The sequence below is a fragment of the Piliocolobus tephrosceles genome, chromosome 2 (assembly GCF_002776525.5).
Source record: "Piliocolobus tephrosceles isolate RC106 chromosome 2, ASM277652v3, whole genome shotgun sequence".
Lineage (NCBI taxonomy): Eukaryota > Metazoa > Chordata > Mammalia > Primates > Cercopithecidae > Piliocolobus > Piliocolobus tephrosceles.
The window spans coordinates 31,759,428-31,778,204 of NC_045435.1; the positions used below are offsets into that span (position 1 = coordinate 31,759,428).

Consider the following 18,777-nt stretch of genomic DNA (forward strand, 5'->3'; position numbering starts at 1 on the left):
AGGAGAGCTTAGGATACACAGGGACAGACAGCAGGGGTGCACATGCACACAGAGGGACAACCATGCCAAGCGCAGAGGCAGCAGAGGGCAGCTAGCTGCAAGTGCAGGAAAGAGGTTTGGAAAGAACATTCCTTTAGGACTCTCAGAGGAAACCAACTCTGCCAGCAGCCTGATCTTGGACTTCCAGCCTTCAGAACTGTGAGAAATTACATTTCTGTTGTTTAGGCCACCCAGTCTGTGCTATTTTGTTACGGCAATGCTAGAAAACTAATGCAGCAAGTAAGAGGCTTAGATTAGGCACTGAAAAAATAAGAGAGGAGGCCGAGGTAAGAGGATTGCTTGAAGCCAGCAGTGTGAGACCAGTCTAGGCAACATAATGAGAACTTGTCTCTGCAAAAATAAAAAATAAAAAAAAATTAGCCGGGAGTGGTGATGTGTACTTTTAGTTCTAGTTACTCAGAAGGTTGAGGTAGAAGATTGCTTGAGCCCAGGATTTCAAGGTTGTGGTGAGCTATGTTTGTACCACTGCACTCCAGCCTGGGTGACAGAGTGAAAACTTGTCTCAGAATAAAATAAAATTAAAAAATAAGGGAGAAATAAGACTAACATATTTTCTACCTGAATTGATGACATTATCTTCTCTCAAGTACCAGCCATAATCCTAAAATGGTAAACTATTTGACAGAGCCCTTAGTAAAGGCCAGTGACTTCTGGGTTTATTATACAAGCAGTATCACCTTAGTATAAATTTCAAAGAGATCTGAGTGTGGAACTGGTACCTGGTCTCTACCACTCTTTATCTTTTTCTAGACTGTTATTATTGCCTAACCTATAGTCAGGAAGTTAATTGATAGTCTTATGAGTTAATTTGCTAATCTAAAATTGTAAAAGGGTTAGTCATGGGGTTTAAGCCTATGCATTTTCTAGGATTAGTTATAAGAGTACAAAGATTCGTGGGTCTATTGTGTTGTTGCTTGGCAAAAATCGGGACATCGGTTATTTTATTTTTTATATTTTTTTGCAAAGCTCAGAGCAGTTTGTGCTTTCTCTTCCTTATTCTTTTGCCACCCATAACCGTCAATGCTTAGGGAAAAAGATGCATTAGAATTGATTCCGTGTTATGCAAATTAAATTTGGAATCTTAGGCTCCCAAATTGGGAGGTAATTTTTAAAGGTTCCTTGACAGAATGTAGTACATCCAGCGGAAGGCATCAAAAAATGGTGAGAACCTTACACACTGAGATACCTGAGGGTAGTTGAAGGAGCAGTCATCTCGTCAGAAATACATGGAGGGCTCTCTATTGTATGAAAATATTAGCTTATTCTCCATGGCTCTTGAGGTAAGAGTCAGGCCTAAAAGATGGATCTTGCTGATTTCATTTCAACATTGAAAGGTGATTTCATTTCAACATTAAAACTTCCACTATGTAGTTTAATCTCTTAAGGACCAGAAGTAATGAAGAGTAGAGGCCTATTGAGTGGTGACTGATGTAGCCTAGTGGTTAAGAGCCTTTTAGAGTCCTAGCTTTACTACTTATTAGTTCTGTGACTTAGTCAAGGCACTTAACTTTCCTTAGCTTTGGCATCCCCATCAAAATGGGATTACTGCTTGTGCCTACCTCATTTTGAGTATTAGATAAAATAATGCATGTAAACTGATGAGGAAGCTGATCCTGAGCTGGGTGGTTTCACATATTTAGTCACAAATTTCATCAATGCTTGTGCCCAGTTTTAAGCCCCAGCTTGTTTAACTTCATTATGCCACTTTGTTTCCAAATTTCCTTCACATAAATAAAGGGGAAAAAATATAAATGGGATGACTGAGGTGAGTACATTGAAAGGGAAAAGAGTTAATCTCACTGTTTAAGTTTAGCTACACAGTTAATGAAATGGTCTTATCAATGAAGTTATCCTGTTTAAACACCAAAAGGAGCAATTTCTTCTCCATCATCCCAAATTCCCACCTTCTCTACCTCCTCTCTTCATTACTGTTTAGGCACTAGCAGCCTAGGTAGGGTGTTCCTAATCTGCAACTGGAATGTTTCTGGTAGGAACCATTTCTCACCCACTCTTTGTCCTCTTCTATCACTTAAAATCATGGAAGGCTGTTCTGAAAGCAGCTGGGCTTTCAAAACTAGGCTCATTGTAACATTAAAAAATTATTAAACTCAGAAACTGATTCTGTTTTTTAATCATAAAATATGAAAAGTAGGAAGCAAACTGGAAGAATGAAAGACCAAGTCAGCTGGATCTGAAGCGGGCCATTCTCAGGAAGACTACTGAGGAATAATTAAGGCTAATTTGAAGTATCATCTCCTGGGTATCACCATCATCATCCCCAGGTACCTGTCTGAGATAGTTCATTTTGAAATAGATACACCTGAAATTATGTTAAAATGTACTAAGCATTTATTGAGCTCAGCAATCCTGAAATATGCCTAATAGTAAGTTGCCTAGTTGCCACTTATTAACTAGGTTTATGTCTAGGAGGGACTGTGAAGAATAAGAGCTGTTTAATTAGGGGTACTTGTCATCACTAATGAACAACAAGAAATAGTTTTAAAACTTCTTTGAGATATTCACTTGCAAATGTCACCCAAGTTTCAGAAAAGTACAGTCTCTGGAGTAAATCTCCTATACACTCACAGAGACTCTGTTGTGCTTTGCATGCGTTATATCATTTAGTCCTCAAAACGCGTTGGCAAGGTTTGCATTATTATCTCCATTTTCAAGATGAGAAAATTAGGTGCAAAGAGCTTCAGTAACACACTCAAACTCATTCAACAATAAATAACTAAAAATTGTGCTATACACACTTTAAGAGTCACATGTTCCTCCCCCAAAATTATGAAAGGCCATAGAAGGAATTCAAGAAGTAGGCTTCATGACATATCGTTTCTTCTCATCTCAGATGAATTCACTTTAATCTATCATGCCCACATTGTAAAATATCATTTTGATCACCATCAATATTACACAGACCTGTTTCAATGTGCTCAGGTTTTTCAGTAAAATTAGAAGAAACCACAGTTTACAAACAGGTATATGTGCATTAAGAAAAGAAAAAAAAAAACTACCATGTGATTTTAGATATGGATTCCAATTCTTAAACATTATTTATTATTTCCAAGCTCAAGTGCATAGAATGTTTAAAATGCAATATATTTATGTGGATTTTTTCCAGGATATTGGAACATACATAAAATATGCTTGTGCGTATCTAAGCTTTGTATTTATTTCAGGTTAGATGTATACTGAGAAGAATATATAAACAGTGTATGATAGTTACATCTTATTTCATTTTTTGAGGGAAATTAACCTCCACAATTATTAACTATGCATAAAATGTAATGGCAGATATGACTTATATCGTATAGGGCTGACTGCAATTCCTCTTTAGAAATAGTTGTTCTTTGCTTTTGTAATACTAGGAAAAGAGAAGAAGAGTTCTTAAAGAAATACAAGGATTCCTCAGGCCCCTCTTCCCTAAAACATGCTCTATCATATCTCCTGGATTGACTGGAATATCCTTCTCTGCCCCCACCCCATTACCCTCTCAATGCAGTGGAAAAGTCGGTGGGTAATTGGGTCCAGATTGGAGGTGTTTAAATATTCATGAGGCTGGCAGGGGACTGGGAGGGGGTGACTGTCTAGAATGGGGGTAGGGGCTGGGGGAAGTGATTAGTCACTGAAGGCTAGCGAACAATTCCGAGAAAGAGACAGAGAGAGAGGGAAGAAAAAGACAGATAGACAGATACTGGGGGGAAGGAGAAAAAAGGAGAAGAGAGGGAAGAGAAGAGAGGACAGCGGAGAGAGAGCACCAGAGAGAGAGCGCGCTAGAGAGAGAGAGCGAGCATGTGCGATGAGCAATAGCTGTGGACCTTACAGTTGCTGCTAACTGCCCTGGTGTGTGTGAGGGAGAGACAGGGAGGGAGGGAGAGAGAGCGCGCTAGCGCGAGAGAGCGAGTGAGCAAGCGAGCAGAAAAGAGGTGGAGAGGGGGGGAATAAGAAAGAGAGAGAAGGAAAGGAGAGAAGGCAGGAAGAAGGCAAGGGACGAGACAACCATGCTGTGCTGTATGAGAAGAACCAAACAGGTAGAGCTAAAGATTTTTACTTCTTGCTGTTGTGGAATAACCAGAGTACAGTATTTCCCTGTAAAGGCAAACAATTTTTTTACTGCTTCTGCTCTGGCCATGGTGCTCGCGCTTCCTTAGCATATGGTAACTGATGGTTGCATCCCAGCTTTTATTCTTTTCTGTCTTTCATGCTCTGGTTTTGGAATGCTGCTACTAATTAGGGTGAGGGTAGAAAAAATATGCCTGTTTGGCTAGAAATATTTTTTTTTTTTTTTTTTTTTTTTTTTGCTTATTAGTGAATGCTCAGCGTTTGAGGTCTCTGGTCTTGAGGGTGTGGACGTAGAAAGGGGTGTGGGGGAGATGATGTGGGCTCTACCCACAAGATGGGGAGGTAATTCTTTATATTATTTGCAAAAAGCAGGGTTGAGGAAATAATATGCAGGACTGAGTATTACCTCTCTGTCATACAATTTTCTCACATGTGCTGCGGAAGATGCCTTATTTCGTACATGCATGAGCTTCGAAGGGGCGCAGGTATTTATGGAAAAACGTGCAGGTCGTATTTATTTATTTATTTATTTATTTATTTTTCAATGAATGAATGAAACTATGATTTGATAGATTTTTTTTTTTTTTTTTTTTTAAGAGAAGCTAAGACAACTGGGGCTGGGGGAGAAATTGGCCATGCAGAAGGGGAAAATCCCCTTCCTTAAGATCAGCAGCCGATTGTGCACCAGCTGGTCGGAGGAGAGGGTGGACCACGCCCCTAGGAGCTCCGATGGGATGGGAAAGACAGCCGGGTGTTACCTGTTGGAAACCAGGTCTTTTCTCTTCTCCCCTTCCCTTGCTGCTTTCCTGGGATTGTCAGTGACCAGAGACAGGCTAACATCCTGGATAATAAGTATGGTGACTCATTTTCATCAGGAAGAGGGACACATCCAAGATTAGCAAGAATCAGAGCCCCTCCTTCCCTCCCCCACTGCCCAGGTTTTACAGCCATTTCAATTGCTCGTTTATTTCTTGAAAGACATTTTAGAAACTTGACTGGGGTGAGAGTGGGAAGGAATGACGAGTGTGGTATTCCGCAGCAACCGACCATGCCATGACAGTCTCCAAAAGAAGCTTTCAAACATTTGTTGGAATGCATTTGAGTGATTTTGGCGAAGGTTAAGGAGAAAAATGGGTGTGGGATATGGGTGAGTGTGTGCGTGTGCTTGACTGTGGTGGGGGTGGGGGTGTGGTGGGGGGGCAATCTTGGTCAAAGAAGCCCTTTGCAGACTGATTGCCTTAGGGGTGGGGTGCGAGAGATGGAATTTGGGTATAATTTCCAGTGCAGGTATTGGAAATTGGGCAATTTGTAATACTCTCTGAATCCGAAGGGGGTGGAAGAGAGTGGAGAAGAAACAGCCTGCCAGCTTAGCACATTTAGCCAGCGCCCTGGAAGGAAGGGTGGGGAGTGAGGATGAAGGAGAAGGAGCAGGAAGAGGAAGGGAGACTGAAGCAGAATGAGCGGAATGTCAGAGCAATGGGAGTAGAGGTTTGGCATAAATAAATAAATAAATAAATAAATAAATAAATAAATAAATAAAGTAGCAGACATCCTGGATTGTGTGGGGCTATTTGGGGGAAATGTCGGATAGTGGGGGATTGAGTGGGGGAGAGTATTTGCAGCATCTCCTGAAACTGCCCTATGGTTACAGAGTTTGATGCTTCCATTGGTTCATTTTATCAAACCAGGGCATTTTCTCTCCGTGTCCTCCTTCATTTTAATATATAAATGTAATAAATACAGGTGTCTGGGTTAAGAACACTGTCAAAGAAAAGTCCCGAGGTTATTTCACTGGTGAGCTGGGGAAATAAAATTTAGGAAGGTAGAGCACTAAGTAAGCCAAAGCTATCCACTTAAAAAGCTTTGATTTTGGAAAGAAAAATATTCAGGTTCAAAATTTGTTCTCACCCTATGTGTACACATGTGAGTATACATACATCTCCTTTAATAAAGGAAATCATGTATGATTTTTAGAAAAGGAATTAGGGCTAAAGGAATTCCCTTCCCAAAATGAAGACAACTGCCTTCCCTGTGGCTCTATCTCAGCAACAGCCTCAAGCATTTACTCTGATATGCAAAGTGATGAAGATGAAATTGTGTGTTTAGAGTTGCAGAAATTCTCATGTAAATGCATACAGCATCCACATACTTCATATGCTACAGTTGCATGTGTAAGTGTGGTTTCACATGCCTCCCTGTGTTTTAGCATCATTTAGATTCAAGAGAAAATTAAAGGTATAGAAATTGTCCTGTTTTGCTCATGCATTTTATAAATGTGTACTTCTGTGTGAAATGCTCATGTCTCTTATATACCACTGTTGTGTATCATTCACATTAGCCAGTATTTAGGATACCATTCAATCAGACTACAGGAAATGGTGTATTCAGGGCGTGGGCTCACACTACACTCACTGGCATTTATGTAGCATGAGTACTTAAGTCTCACGCAGGTTGCCTGCTTGTGGATGAAACTCTATATCATTTATGACAAAATCCAGTGGTGTCCATCCTTCTGCTGGCATCTATTCATCATCTTAGTACTTAACAGGGAATAAAACAAGGGCAAAAACCTGCAAAGGTCTAAGCTCTGCCACACCCATAAAATCCAGCAGAAACGTGGGAGGGGGCTGAAGGGCTTGCACTTCCTTCCTCTTCCACTTGAGCGGCATAAAGAAGCAACCTTGGATTTCTAAGTTGGAATACATTGCCAGTGGGTGAGAAGAAAGCACAAATGATCTATATTAGCCATTAGTTATCACTGTAGATTATTATAGCAGGAAGAAGAGAATAAGAATGGGGTAGAGATGAGAATATGGTAAAGGAGTTGGCAAAGGAGGAATAAAATAAAAGAATCCCTAAGATTGTATTGCCTTATGATATTCAAATATCTTGGGGTTTACTTTAAATAGCTTAATTGCCACGTGTATTGCAGATGATTAAAAACTTGGCAAGGTGTGAGCTATGTCTACAAAGCAAGAAAACTATGAGGTGTTTCTTTTGTTGAAAAATAATGACTTTAGTTTGTAATTGAAGTGTAAAGAATTTCATGCAAGCAAGTAGTCCCTCTACTCCCCAGCCCCCCATCCATGCCAACATCTGCTTTTTCCCTTATGCAACAAATAAATCTTTTCTCTGAGAGTGTGATCTGTGGTTTAGAATTCCAACCTCTCTGTGCCTTTTCCTTGCAGTGTTGGGAAGGTATGGAAGGATACTGCCTTGCTGCTTGGTGCAGGCGATTCTTCCTAGTGATAAATTGGATTCCTCCCAAATCTCTCTGAGCCACACCCAGTGTCACCCAGGGACTTAGTGAATTAATTAAACTGAACCATTTTATTTAATATAATTGAAGCTTCTCGTTCTTTTTTTTTTTTTTTTTAAATAGTGATTTTCACCACAGGTTTCCAAATTTAAACAGAAAAAACATTTGAAGGGCATTTCCTTTCTTTCTCTCTCTCTCTCTCTCTTTCTTTCTTTCTTCTTCTTCTTCTTTTTTTTTTTTTTTTTTTTTTTTTGCCAAACTATCTGGACTTGCAGAGAACCTTAGAAAATTCATGGTGAGTCTAGAAAGTGTTCATTTCTGGTGACTCTATAATTCCTTCTAACCCAGGCCAGGGTGCATACACAATGAGCCCTGATCTCTCCTGCTGACAGAGTCTGTGTAACTCTCTTTCCCCACCCCCTCCCCTACCAACCCATGCTGAGGCAACTGGAATAAGAAAATGCAGTTAATTTTCTTTCTTGCTGAGCTGGCAAAACTACAGAACCCTCCTTTGATGTTTCACGCTAAAGGGCAGTACTCCTGTTCACTGAGAGGGAGAGTGGTTTGGGGTCTCCTTTGCCTCTGTCAGTGAAATTGCCAGTGTTATGCCTGGGGCTGAATTAATCCACAGACTTCAGACTTTTACCTGGCCCCATAAGGAAGCCTACTGGTGTTCTTTCAGGGAAGAATAGAGCATACATATTAACCAATCATATTGATAAAGTAAGACAAATCTTCTTCTATTAATAGTTCAAAGAATGCACATAACCAGGTCATCTCAAGAGAAGGTACAGCAGCATTTAACTATTCACTTCCCTATTAGTATTAATAAAGGCATTAGGGCAACCAAGCAGTGGCTGTTGCAAACCAAAGAAGTGATTTCATGCAGGAATACTCCCTTTTGAATTTCTGAAGTGTGGTCAGGTTGCTTTTGTACCTTTGTAATAAATCTTCATAACATTTTCAGAAGTGTTGGGAAGAATATTATACTGTGAGTCCTTAGTGGAGGCCACTTACTGACTGTGATTTGAATGAATCACATCACCTTGGGCTTCAGTTTCCTTCTGTAGAATGAAGAGTAAAACCAAAAACCAAACAAACATGAACACCTTGCTTACCTTAAGGATTTTTGTAGGCCTTAAACATACTTGATGTGAAAACAAAGATCAATATAAGAAATTTTTTCTCCCCAAGTTTTGCAGTGTGAGGCTTGTCTTAGCGCCCCCAGTTTTGCAGGATGATCCAGTGCCTGCTATGTCTACTTTTCTCTGTTAGAGATGAGTTCCTTCTAGTCTTAGTTGAGCCTTCTGCTTGTGCTGTTGCTCCTCCCCCCGCCGTGTTTTCCCTAGAACCCCACTCCTTCATGCCCTGCTCTCTCTTGAGATTTCATCTTCTTGTGCTGCACTGGCTCCTTTCCTTACAGCTTATGAATATGCTTTTGCCTCATCTATCTTAAAAGATCTCCTGACTCTATGTCCCCATCTCTACAGTGCTGTCACTCTCCCTTTAGAACAAAGTTCCAAGTACTCTCCACCCTCAGTTTCTCCTCTTGTTCACTCCCCATTCACTATTACTTTTAGTTTAATTTGGCTTTGGTTTTCATAATTTCACTGAAAAACATATTCTGAAAGGATGCCACATCCAGTGACCCTTCATTGCACATCTTATTTAATGTCTCTTTGGCATTTTGTGTTGGCCATCCCTCTTCCTGAAACTGTCCCCTTACTGGGCCTGCATGATATGAATAGCTCTCCTTATTCTCCCTCTCAGATAAGACCCTGCTCAGTCTCCTTATAGGCTTCTCTTGCTCTCTTCACCCACCTCCCCAAATCTATGATCTCCTGGATCATAATCTTGATTCATTCCACTCCTCCCATTTGACTCACTAATCCTAGGTGATCTCATCATGTCATCTACGTCCAAATCTTTAGCCACCTGTGTGATTTCCAGATATGTAGACCAGATACCTGTTTTTAGCTTCTGATCCATAGTTATCTTGGTCTAAGTGCTTCATTTCAGAGACACTCAAGTTTATTAGGTACAAAACCAAACTCAGTGTCTTCTGTTTTGTATCACACTTGATCTTCCTCACTACACTTATTGCTCTGACACTGTCCATCCAGCCTCAGAGCTCTAGGAACCTGAGAGTAATACTGAATGTATTTTATTTCAACTCCTATATCCGTTTCTAAATCCTTTGATTCTTGTTTAAAAGATTGAATAAATCCTCTGCTTTTCTACCCTGTTTATATAAATAACCTGGCTCAGACTTTTCATGACTACTCATCTAGACAAAAGCAATAACTTTCTACATGGAGTTCTACCACCACATTGTTCTTTAGTTTACCTTGCAAATAACACCGCAGCTATCTTTACACGATGCAAATCTGGTTTTGTTATTTTCCTTGTTAAAATATAAACTCTTCAGCATGAATGACACAATCTAGTTTTGCCTGCTTTTCTAGTGCCAAACTCCAACCCCCACCCTTGCCTTTTTTGTTTTTTCACCTGATGATACCATGCCAAGATTTCAGGCCTTGGTGCCGTCGCTTGTACTCTACTCTCTGCCCACATTATACTTCCCTCTCCAACTGAAATATTCCCACTTTCCCTGTAAGAGTTAGCTCTTTGACGCCATTCTTAACCTTCCTAATTAAGTTTTCTTCTACCTTGTTTTTGCTCATGCTGTACTTTGTACTATCTCTATTATCACTTATTGCACTATTTGACATTTATTTTTCACATACTGGGGTCCACACTGTTAGCTTCTTGGGGAAAAGGATGAAAACATAATTACTGTTTCATCTCTACCATAATACATGGTACATAAAATAGCTTATGTTAACCATGAATAATCTGTTTGCTAAATCAATATAGAACCAGGTTTATAGTATTTTCACAAGCTATAGCATATCTAAGTGGACAGAATCACTAGGAGATTTTTTTTTTAAATGTCTTGGCATGAAATTTTAAAGTGAAACTGATCATTAGTGATTCTTGTTATTCGCTGATAGACATGACAGCCATCAGTTTTTAATAAAAGCAGCTACAAAATGAACCCATTTATAGACTATATTTCTCTGAGCTCTCATAGCTGGCACTGTCTTCCCTCCATGTCCTCCTCATCCAACAACCAGCATTATAGCCCCACCCTCTCTGGTTACCACAACCCTGGATCTTCACGTGCCCTTCCTTTGAGGCTTCAAGTACTTACACTCACTGCTTTGCTTCACAACTATTACAAATAGACCGTAAATCAATCTGTGTGATCCATGAAATAAATCAACTAAGAGTAGCAAGATTTTTTTTTTTCTTTAAATGCATGTAGTGCTGGCCTGTGCTTAGGTGTGTGTGCTCAAAAATTAATTTTACCTTCATTTGGATTTCTTTTCTTCCCTCTGAAGTATCCACATAATAATATTTCACAAAGAGAAATCATGATTGGAAATACAGGGAGGGTGAATGGTAAGTAGTCCCTCAAATGACTGTTAAGTGAACGTTAATATCAGATGAATTGGATTTTTCTTAGGCTTAAATAGACTGAAGGGACTTGGGTTCTGAAGTAGGCCTATTGTACCCAGCATGGAACATGTCACAACCACTGTTTTCCATGAAAACACTCTTGCCAGACACTAAATAGTGTATTTTCTCTGACTGAATTGGCATGTCCTTGAGAACAGCAGAAAGACTAAATAATTTGTAAGTGAAGTTTGTCTTCAGCTGGTAAGGTTCAGTAGTATTTGTCAATTGCCATACCCTCACTTGATATCTTGCTTACTGCTCCCAATCTCTTTGGCATTGAGTTTTTCTATTATTTTCTCCTCCTGTCAGACCCAGGTAGAGTTTTTCTGATTAAGTAATACCAGTCCATGCTAGTGTTTAGTGGGTGAGGCTATGGACGGAGAACTTTAAGAAAAAGTGTGTTTCTTCAAACTTTCTAAAAAGTATTTATAGACAAAACAGGTATTTTAAGCTATGTCTGGCACATCTTAGATTCTCAGTAAATATTTGTTGAAGGAATAAATGTAGGAAGGGTGGGAGCATCATGATGGGTCATTAGGGGAGATGTTTTGGGACAGACGACCATTTCTGTTTACCTGTTCAGAGTGGGCTTTGTGTAAATGCAAGTTCAGCTCTATTGGTCCCCCTCACAAGGTGAATGTAGTCAAAGTTCAGTTCCCACTCCTGTTTGCTTAGATCAGAGAGACACACTTGCAGTCATTTCATTCAGGTTTAGCATGGGAATGTGATCTTCCAGATTTCCTATCCTTGATTATTTACAGATCTTATTTTCTTAGATGTTGTTTGTTTAATGTCCTGTTTCATGTCTTTGTAGTGGAATAAACCCTTTCCTTGGGTTCTAGACCTGGTTCTGCCAATTGCTTGTCATGTGATGTTGGGTAAGTAATTTAACTTTTCTGAGACCAGTCTATTCATCTGTGTAGTAGGTACATAAAAAGAACCCTCCAAATCCTGTCTTACCTTTTTTTTAAAAAAAAAAAGTAGGTTGGTGTGAGTCTCAAATGAAGAGATTATAATAAAAGTGTTTTGCAAACATGTGTTTTTGAAATATAAGCTATTATTAATTAAGGAGTTTCATAGATCGAACACTAAAGTATTCATGGCTCTAAGCGAACAAGGAGTACTCTTGCTCTCTGTATAGAATACACACATTCCCCATTTCCACCTGACTCCTATACTCAACAGAGTAAATTTTTTTTTTTTTTTTAAGACGGGGTCTTGTTGTCATCCAGACTGGAGTGCAGTGGTGTGATCTCGACTCACTGTAACCTCCATCTCCCAGGTTCAAGCAATTTTCCTGTCTCAGCCTGTCAAGTAGCTGGGACTACAGGTGCACGCCACCACGCCTGGCTTATTTTTGTATTTTTAGTAGAGACAAGGTTTCACCATGTTGTCCAGGGTGGTCTTGAACTCCTGAGCTCAAGTGATCCACCACCTTCGCCTCTCAAAGTGTTGGGATTACAGGCGTGAGCTACCACGCCCAGCTCAGAGTAAATATTAACCATGCTAATGGATGGGAATATAGTATCTCTTTATTATTTTCTTTGAAAACTTCAGTGACAAAATTTAGATAAGTCAATACTCAAAGTGTTATAAGACCCAAGGATTACTTCAAGTAATTAGAAATGCCCACTGTTTTTCTTTTTATCTTTCTCTGTTTTCGTCTTTTCCTCACATTTAGATCTCTTTACTTCTTCATTTGCTAAGTTTGCTGCCTCCTCCTCTATACCCACCCCCACTTCACCTCCACGCGGGGTTCTCTGCACTAGATGACCAGCCATGCTGTGCTCATATCCATCACATGAGGGCCCAATCAGGCAGAAGAGTGGAGAGAAAATGCAATGCTGGTTGGGAGACTGAAAACGTAGATACAGTTTGGTTGGGGGAAGCACATATGACTAACATTTAGAAATATTTTAAAGTACAATAACTGGATCAAATTAGTCTAAGAGATTCTATTTTTCCTAGAAACCCAAGGTTTAGCATAAAAAAATTAGAATCGTACATATTTTGCCAAAATACTTGTATACAAAGGGCTCATGTAGACTGCAATAGAAAGGTGTGTTAACTAGAAATTTGAAAATAAACCGGTGTCCAGAAGAAAATAATGATTTATTTAATTATACTTATAGTTGGTTAACGGTGAGTATCACCTTTAATCTTTCACTCTAGCTACATCCCTTACTCCCTCTTTCTTTCTTCTTCTGTCTCAGGACACACTACTTCTATTATATATGGGTTTTTTGATTGAGAACAAGTATCCAAAACCAACTTTCAGAGTCTATAAAAGGAATTCACTGGAAAAAAAAAAAAGTAGGGATCATAGGAAATTAATAAGTTGAACAACCATGCCTATGGGAACCAGGGTAGAATTTCAATAACAGGAATTCATAAACTATTTCTAGGGCCCTACATCAAAAAAAGACTCAGTAATTCTAAATTCTAAATGATGAGAGAGAAAAAGAGAGATAAGAAAGAGACAGACAAAGGGAGAGAGAGACAGAGAGAGACAGAATGAGGATGAACGAATTTTATTGGTTCTGCTTGGGTCACCTAGTTACTGCCACAGGGCCAATATCTCTGATTGGAAAAAGGGCTGGGTGACATAGGTTACAGACAATTTTGGTAAGCCCACACTTGTAAATCTAGTGAGAGGGTAAGTTGGTTGAGAATTAGTCTTCTGCATATATAACTCTATGTCCACATAGTCCACATGTGGGTTAGCTACCCGAGTCAGGAGGAACTTATCTCAAATGTGGTGGACTATTCATTTTTCCTTTTGGTTATTTTCAATTTGGTCCGTATTACATATTATTGGTAGGGTTATTGTCACTGATGGCTCTAAAAGGAAGTAGTAACCACACAGATAACTGAACTTATGAGCTTACACACCTAAAAAAGAAAGGCCAGAGCAAATCTCCCTACTGGTTTCAGTGTGGAGATGACAGACACTGGGTTTTCACCATCCTCCTGAGGCTTAACTCTGGCAGGTGCCACCTGTCTAGGAGGAATACTAGCTACCATATATTCTTGCTAATTTGAAATGGTGTAAAATCTCTTTTTCAGGTTGTGAGATCTAGTTTCTGCAAAAAGATTGGACTATCATGGATGTAAAACAGCTCAATTGGATTTATATTACAGAAATGCTACTCCTTGACATTAGTCATCTCATTTTGAATGTTCTTGAATTAATTCCAGCAATAATAATCACATTTATCTATTTTTAGCAAATTGGCACTTTGTAAAATATTGAGCTGTTGTCTCCATATGCACCAGTTTGCTCTAAATGTAGAATATCGGTAATTAGCCTTACATCCTTTATTTATAATTCCAGTTCCAATAACTATTCAAAAATGTTATTTTTAAATGAAAGTTGGAAAGACCCTAATATATTTTCATTAATGACTAGATAAAAGAACTAGATAAGGCAAAGAAAAAAAATAAACAGGCCAGGCGCGGTGGCTCACTCCCTGTAATCCCAGCACTCTGGGAGGCCAAGGCGGGTGGATCATGAGGTCAGGAGATCGAGACCATTCTGGCTAACACAATGAAACCCCATCTCTACTAAAAATAAAAAATAAAAAAAAAAAAAAATAGCCGGGCGCGGTGGCGGGCACCTGTAGTGTTGGAGGCTGAGGCAGGAGAATGGCGTGAACCCGGGAGGCGGAGCTTGTAGTGAGCCGAGATCGCCACACTGCACTCCAGCCTGGGTGACAGAGCAAGACTCCATCTCAAAATAATAATAATAATAATAGTAATAATAAATAATGCACAAAATGATCTCCAAAGGTTAAGCAAACTCAGAAATCGGTTGCTTTTCTTAAGTGGCTGCAGAACTTCTTAGTCAGCATAACTAGGCTTGACTAGAACCTGTGAGGATGCATATCCTCTTCCTATTCTTACTTAGCTTTGATTCCAGAACCAATTTATCTGCCTGTAATATAAGCTGAGAATTAAATTCCTCTTAATGGCCAAACTAGTTTCGATAACAGCTGTTTCCAAAGGATGTATTCGACAGGTCCACACAAATTTTAATAGAGGCAATTTTCTCATTATTTACCTAAAAAGGAAAGAAAGAAAAAAATTGACTGGATATAGTGGCGCATGTTTGTAATCCCAGAAATTCGGGAGGGTGAGACTGGCAGATTACTCAGGAGTTCGAGACCAGCTTGGAAAACATAGCGAAACCTTGTTTCTGCAAAAAATCAAAGAATTAGCTGGGTGGGTGGTGCACACCTGTGGTCCCAACTACTCTAAAGGCTGATGAAGAAGGATCGCTTCAGCCTGGGAGGTATAAGCTGCAGTGAGCTGGGATCACACCACTGCACTCCAGCTTGGGTGACAGAGTGAGACTCTGCCTCAAAAATAAATAAATAAAAATAAAAATTCCCCAGTTTCTAAAGAATTAACTTGCATCTAGATTTATAGGTCCATGTTGTACTGAGGGTAGCCCACTTTGGTTGTCCAGACTCTTACTAACATTCCAGTGGGGAAAGGAATAAGCACTGAGTTATATTTTGCGTGGACATTGCATTTCGGTCTTTTCTCTTTAAATCAATTTTAAAAAGTAATATTTTATTTGAAAGGTGGGAAGGACTAAGAGACTTCATAAGGGAGAATTATATTGTCTTACTTAAAAAACACCAATTCTTTCTTCAGTAAAATCCAAACTGGGAGTTTGATTTATTCAAACATCTTTTTTTTTTTTTTTTTTTCTGAAATGCACCATTTGCAATATTTCCTTAACTCTCAGGGACTTGTTTATCCTAATGAAAGAGAAGGAAATTGTTTTCTCTATCACCTGGGAAAGTTACTCTGGAGAACTCAGGTTGGTATTAAATATTCATTTGAAAAAGTCTTTCACGATAATCCTCTTAATTCAGTGTGCCTCAGGGCTTTGATTGCCTTTGGTTGAAAGACACAAGGTGATAGCTTTTTGATAACTCAGCCAGATTTGTGCATCCATAATGATGGACAATTAACTGGAGAACTGTATAGAAAACCTAAGGACAAGACTTCCTTGCTTACACATTCTTTCTTCCATCTTAAACTTTGTACCTTACACCTCTTGAGTGAAAACAGTATGGAGGAGGAAATGAGGATTTCTAGAATTGAAAAGGGAGAAGGAGTCTAGAGTTATAAAATAAAATTACTCAGTTTGGAACTGGGCCATAACTTTCTAGTAAAAACTGTCCTGGGATCATTACTGATCACAGATGGTTCAGACCTCACTTCTGAACATCATCTGGAAAACACAATAAGCCCAAGAGAAACAATATTCAGAAAAGAATCCAAGAAGTACTCTGCAGGAGTAGGAATGAAAAGAAAAAAAAAAAAAAGTATGAGCACTAGTATGCTTAAATATGGATAATCAAACTTAGGATCCAATTCAGTTTTTATCTTCACTTAGTGAAAGGAAACTACTGATTCGTAGCTAAAAAGAGAACTGCCAATTTTGTCGTCATAGTTATTGCCGTATCTTATGCTGGACCAAATCTTTTAGCAATGAACGGTTTTCCTGCAAGCTTCTACTGTTCTCCTGTATTACCATTCCTGTGTCATTGGAAACTGATTGGTTTGTGTACATACTTAAGTCTATTTTATTAATCACATCTTACCAAAATTGTTACTTTTGCTCAACTTGGGTATATAGTAAAACTCCATCTGTAAAGAATCAAACCATAAGAACCATAGGAATACCAGTAGGAAAATTAACTTTCCCACTATTCAAGGTCTCTAAACATTAAAAATACTATTTTTCCTTTTGTTCTTTGTGGTTGCCTCAAAAAGTGTCATGTTAAACTAATTATCTTCTTTGCAAATTAGACTTTCTACTCCCCTACTCTTAACAATATCTTTTAGAGATCCCAGCATATTTTCAGTTTCCCAGCTCATAACAGAAATAACTGATTACTCTCCTTCCCTTATAAAAGTCATACTATCAGTTACCAAATTCTTTTTGTAATGTATTTCACATATGCTCTTTTCATCTTCTGCCAGCCTTTCTTAACCAGCATTCCAGAAGACAGCCAAATGAAACCCTTAAAGCCCTAGGGCCCTAATGTCCATATGTATGTAAAGAATTAATCCCTCTCTTGTACATCTAGATGGGTACCAGTTATATACCACCCTTGGAAGAAGAGAAAATGTCACTGATTTTCGTGTTCTGTGGTTCAGATGAGAAACTCCAGGTGAAAAAAGGGCTGGACAGTTACCAAAATTCTCTATTTTCAGTATCACCTCTACCTATCGCCTGCTGGCTAATCTTATGTTTAATCCCCCCTTTTCCCAAATTTCAATGCTTTCTCTTTGTTTCCAAGATTAATTCTAATTTATTTACTTACGGTTGTGTTTCAAGGCTCCTTAGGATCTATTACTAATTTCCTATTCTTGTCTTATCTCCTACTGGCCTCTGGCATTGACTAGGCTTATGAATTTAAATAAATTTAGTCTCTCTCAGTTGTCATTTCCTTTTACATAAAACGAAAGTATTGAATGAAATCATCTCTAAGGCTTTCCAACTTTTAACGAACATGTTCTATAGCAAAATGCCTCTTTTACTTGGATATTCTGTCCCACCCAGACTTAGTATAAATTTAAGTATTAATTTTCCTATACTTTTGTTCATTGTTACTGCCACTACTTGAAAAGTCCCCTTTTGGGACTAGCTCAATCTCACCTAAACTCCGGGCCCTGAATCAAGACTTATCTCATTTGTAAGGGCTTTCCTGATTAACAGAGTCTTCCACGACCCATTCTGCCTCTTAGATCTTTTGCAGCACATACTACCTGTCCCCTTGCTTTGGCATTCACCAAACAGAGCCTTAGCCATCCGTTTGCATTTTTACGTACCTGATTCCCCCAACTGGTTTGCAAACTGTTTAAGGGTAAGATATCCAGTATAGTGCATGACTCAATAAACATACTGTATCTACTCTGTGATAAGCTCTGTATTAGACTCTAAGGGAATGTACAAGTCAAATAATTTCTCAGAAAGACAAGTGGAATTATCTTGCATTACCTCTCTGGGACATTTGACATCATGAAACATACCTTGCTTCTTGAATCTCTTTATTTTCTTGGCTTTCATAACATTTGTTTTTGCTGGCTTTTCCCACCTACACCTTTGGTTGCACTTTTTTTCCCTGCTTGGCTTCTCTTTTCTACCAACCTCTGAAAAGTTGGTGTTATTCAGCATTTTGTCCTTATGCTTGCACTTTCTTACTCAACACAAGCTCCATGAATAATCTAATTTGTGCCCATAAGTCTCACTTAGACTAGTGAATCTCAAATTCTCCAGGGTTTCCATCCAAACCTACTTCCTCGACTCTAGAGCTTTATATCTTACTGTCTCTGGGAAATATTTTTCTGACCCACAGGAACCCCAATCTCAACAGGTCTTAAAAGTAAGTCACTATGTCGTGTTCCCAAATCTCTTCCCCTTTCTTATCCAGTCATGTAATTCAGAAACAGAATCCTTCATTTCTTCCTTATATCTTCTTTTTTTCATTGGATGCTACTATTCTTTGGTTTCTATAAGTGAAAACCAAATAAATAAAAAACGTTTTCATTTCTTCTTTTCTTTACTCCTCTCAAAAATACATCATTCATGGCCGGGCGCAGTGGCTCAAGCCTGTAATCCCAGCACTTTGAGAGGCCGAGACGGGCGGATCACGAGGGCAGGAGATCCAGACCATCCTGGCTAACACGGTGAAACCCCGTCTCTACTAAAAATACAAAAACTAGCCGGGCGAGGTGGCGGGCGCCTGTAGTCCCAGCTACTCCGGAGGCTGAGGCAGGAGAATGGCGTAAACCCGGGAGGCAGAGCTTGCAGTGAGCTGAGATCCGGCCACTGCACTCCAGTCCGGGCG

General features: G+C 39.2%; 1 protein-coding gene across 2 annotated transcripts in view; it reads left to right on the forward strand.

Moving 5' to 3' along the window:
• Positions 1-3,884: 3,884 nt before the first annotated feature.
• GAP43 (growth associated protein 43) overlaps positions 3,885-18,777 on the forward strand; it is a 96,671-nt gene continuing 81,778 nt past the window's right edge. For both annotated transcript variants that reach the window (XM_023213807.2, XM_023213815.2), the window contains exon 1: positions 3,885-4,094. Coding sequence is in view for 1 of the 2 variants with exons in the window: in XM_023213815.2 (XP_023069583.1) it covers positions 4,065-4,094 (30 nt within the window). In the remaining variant the exon portion in view is untranslated. The remainder of the gene's footprint in view (positions 4,095-18,777) is intronic.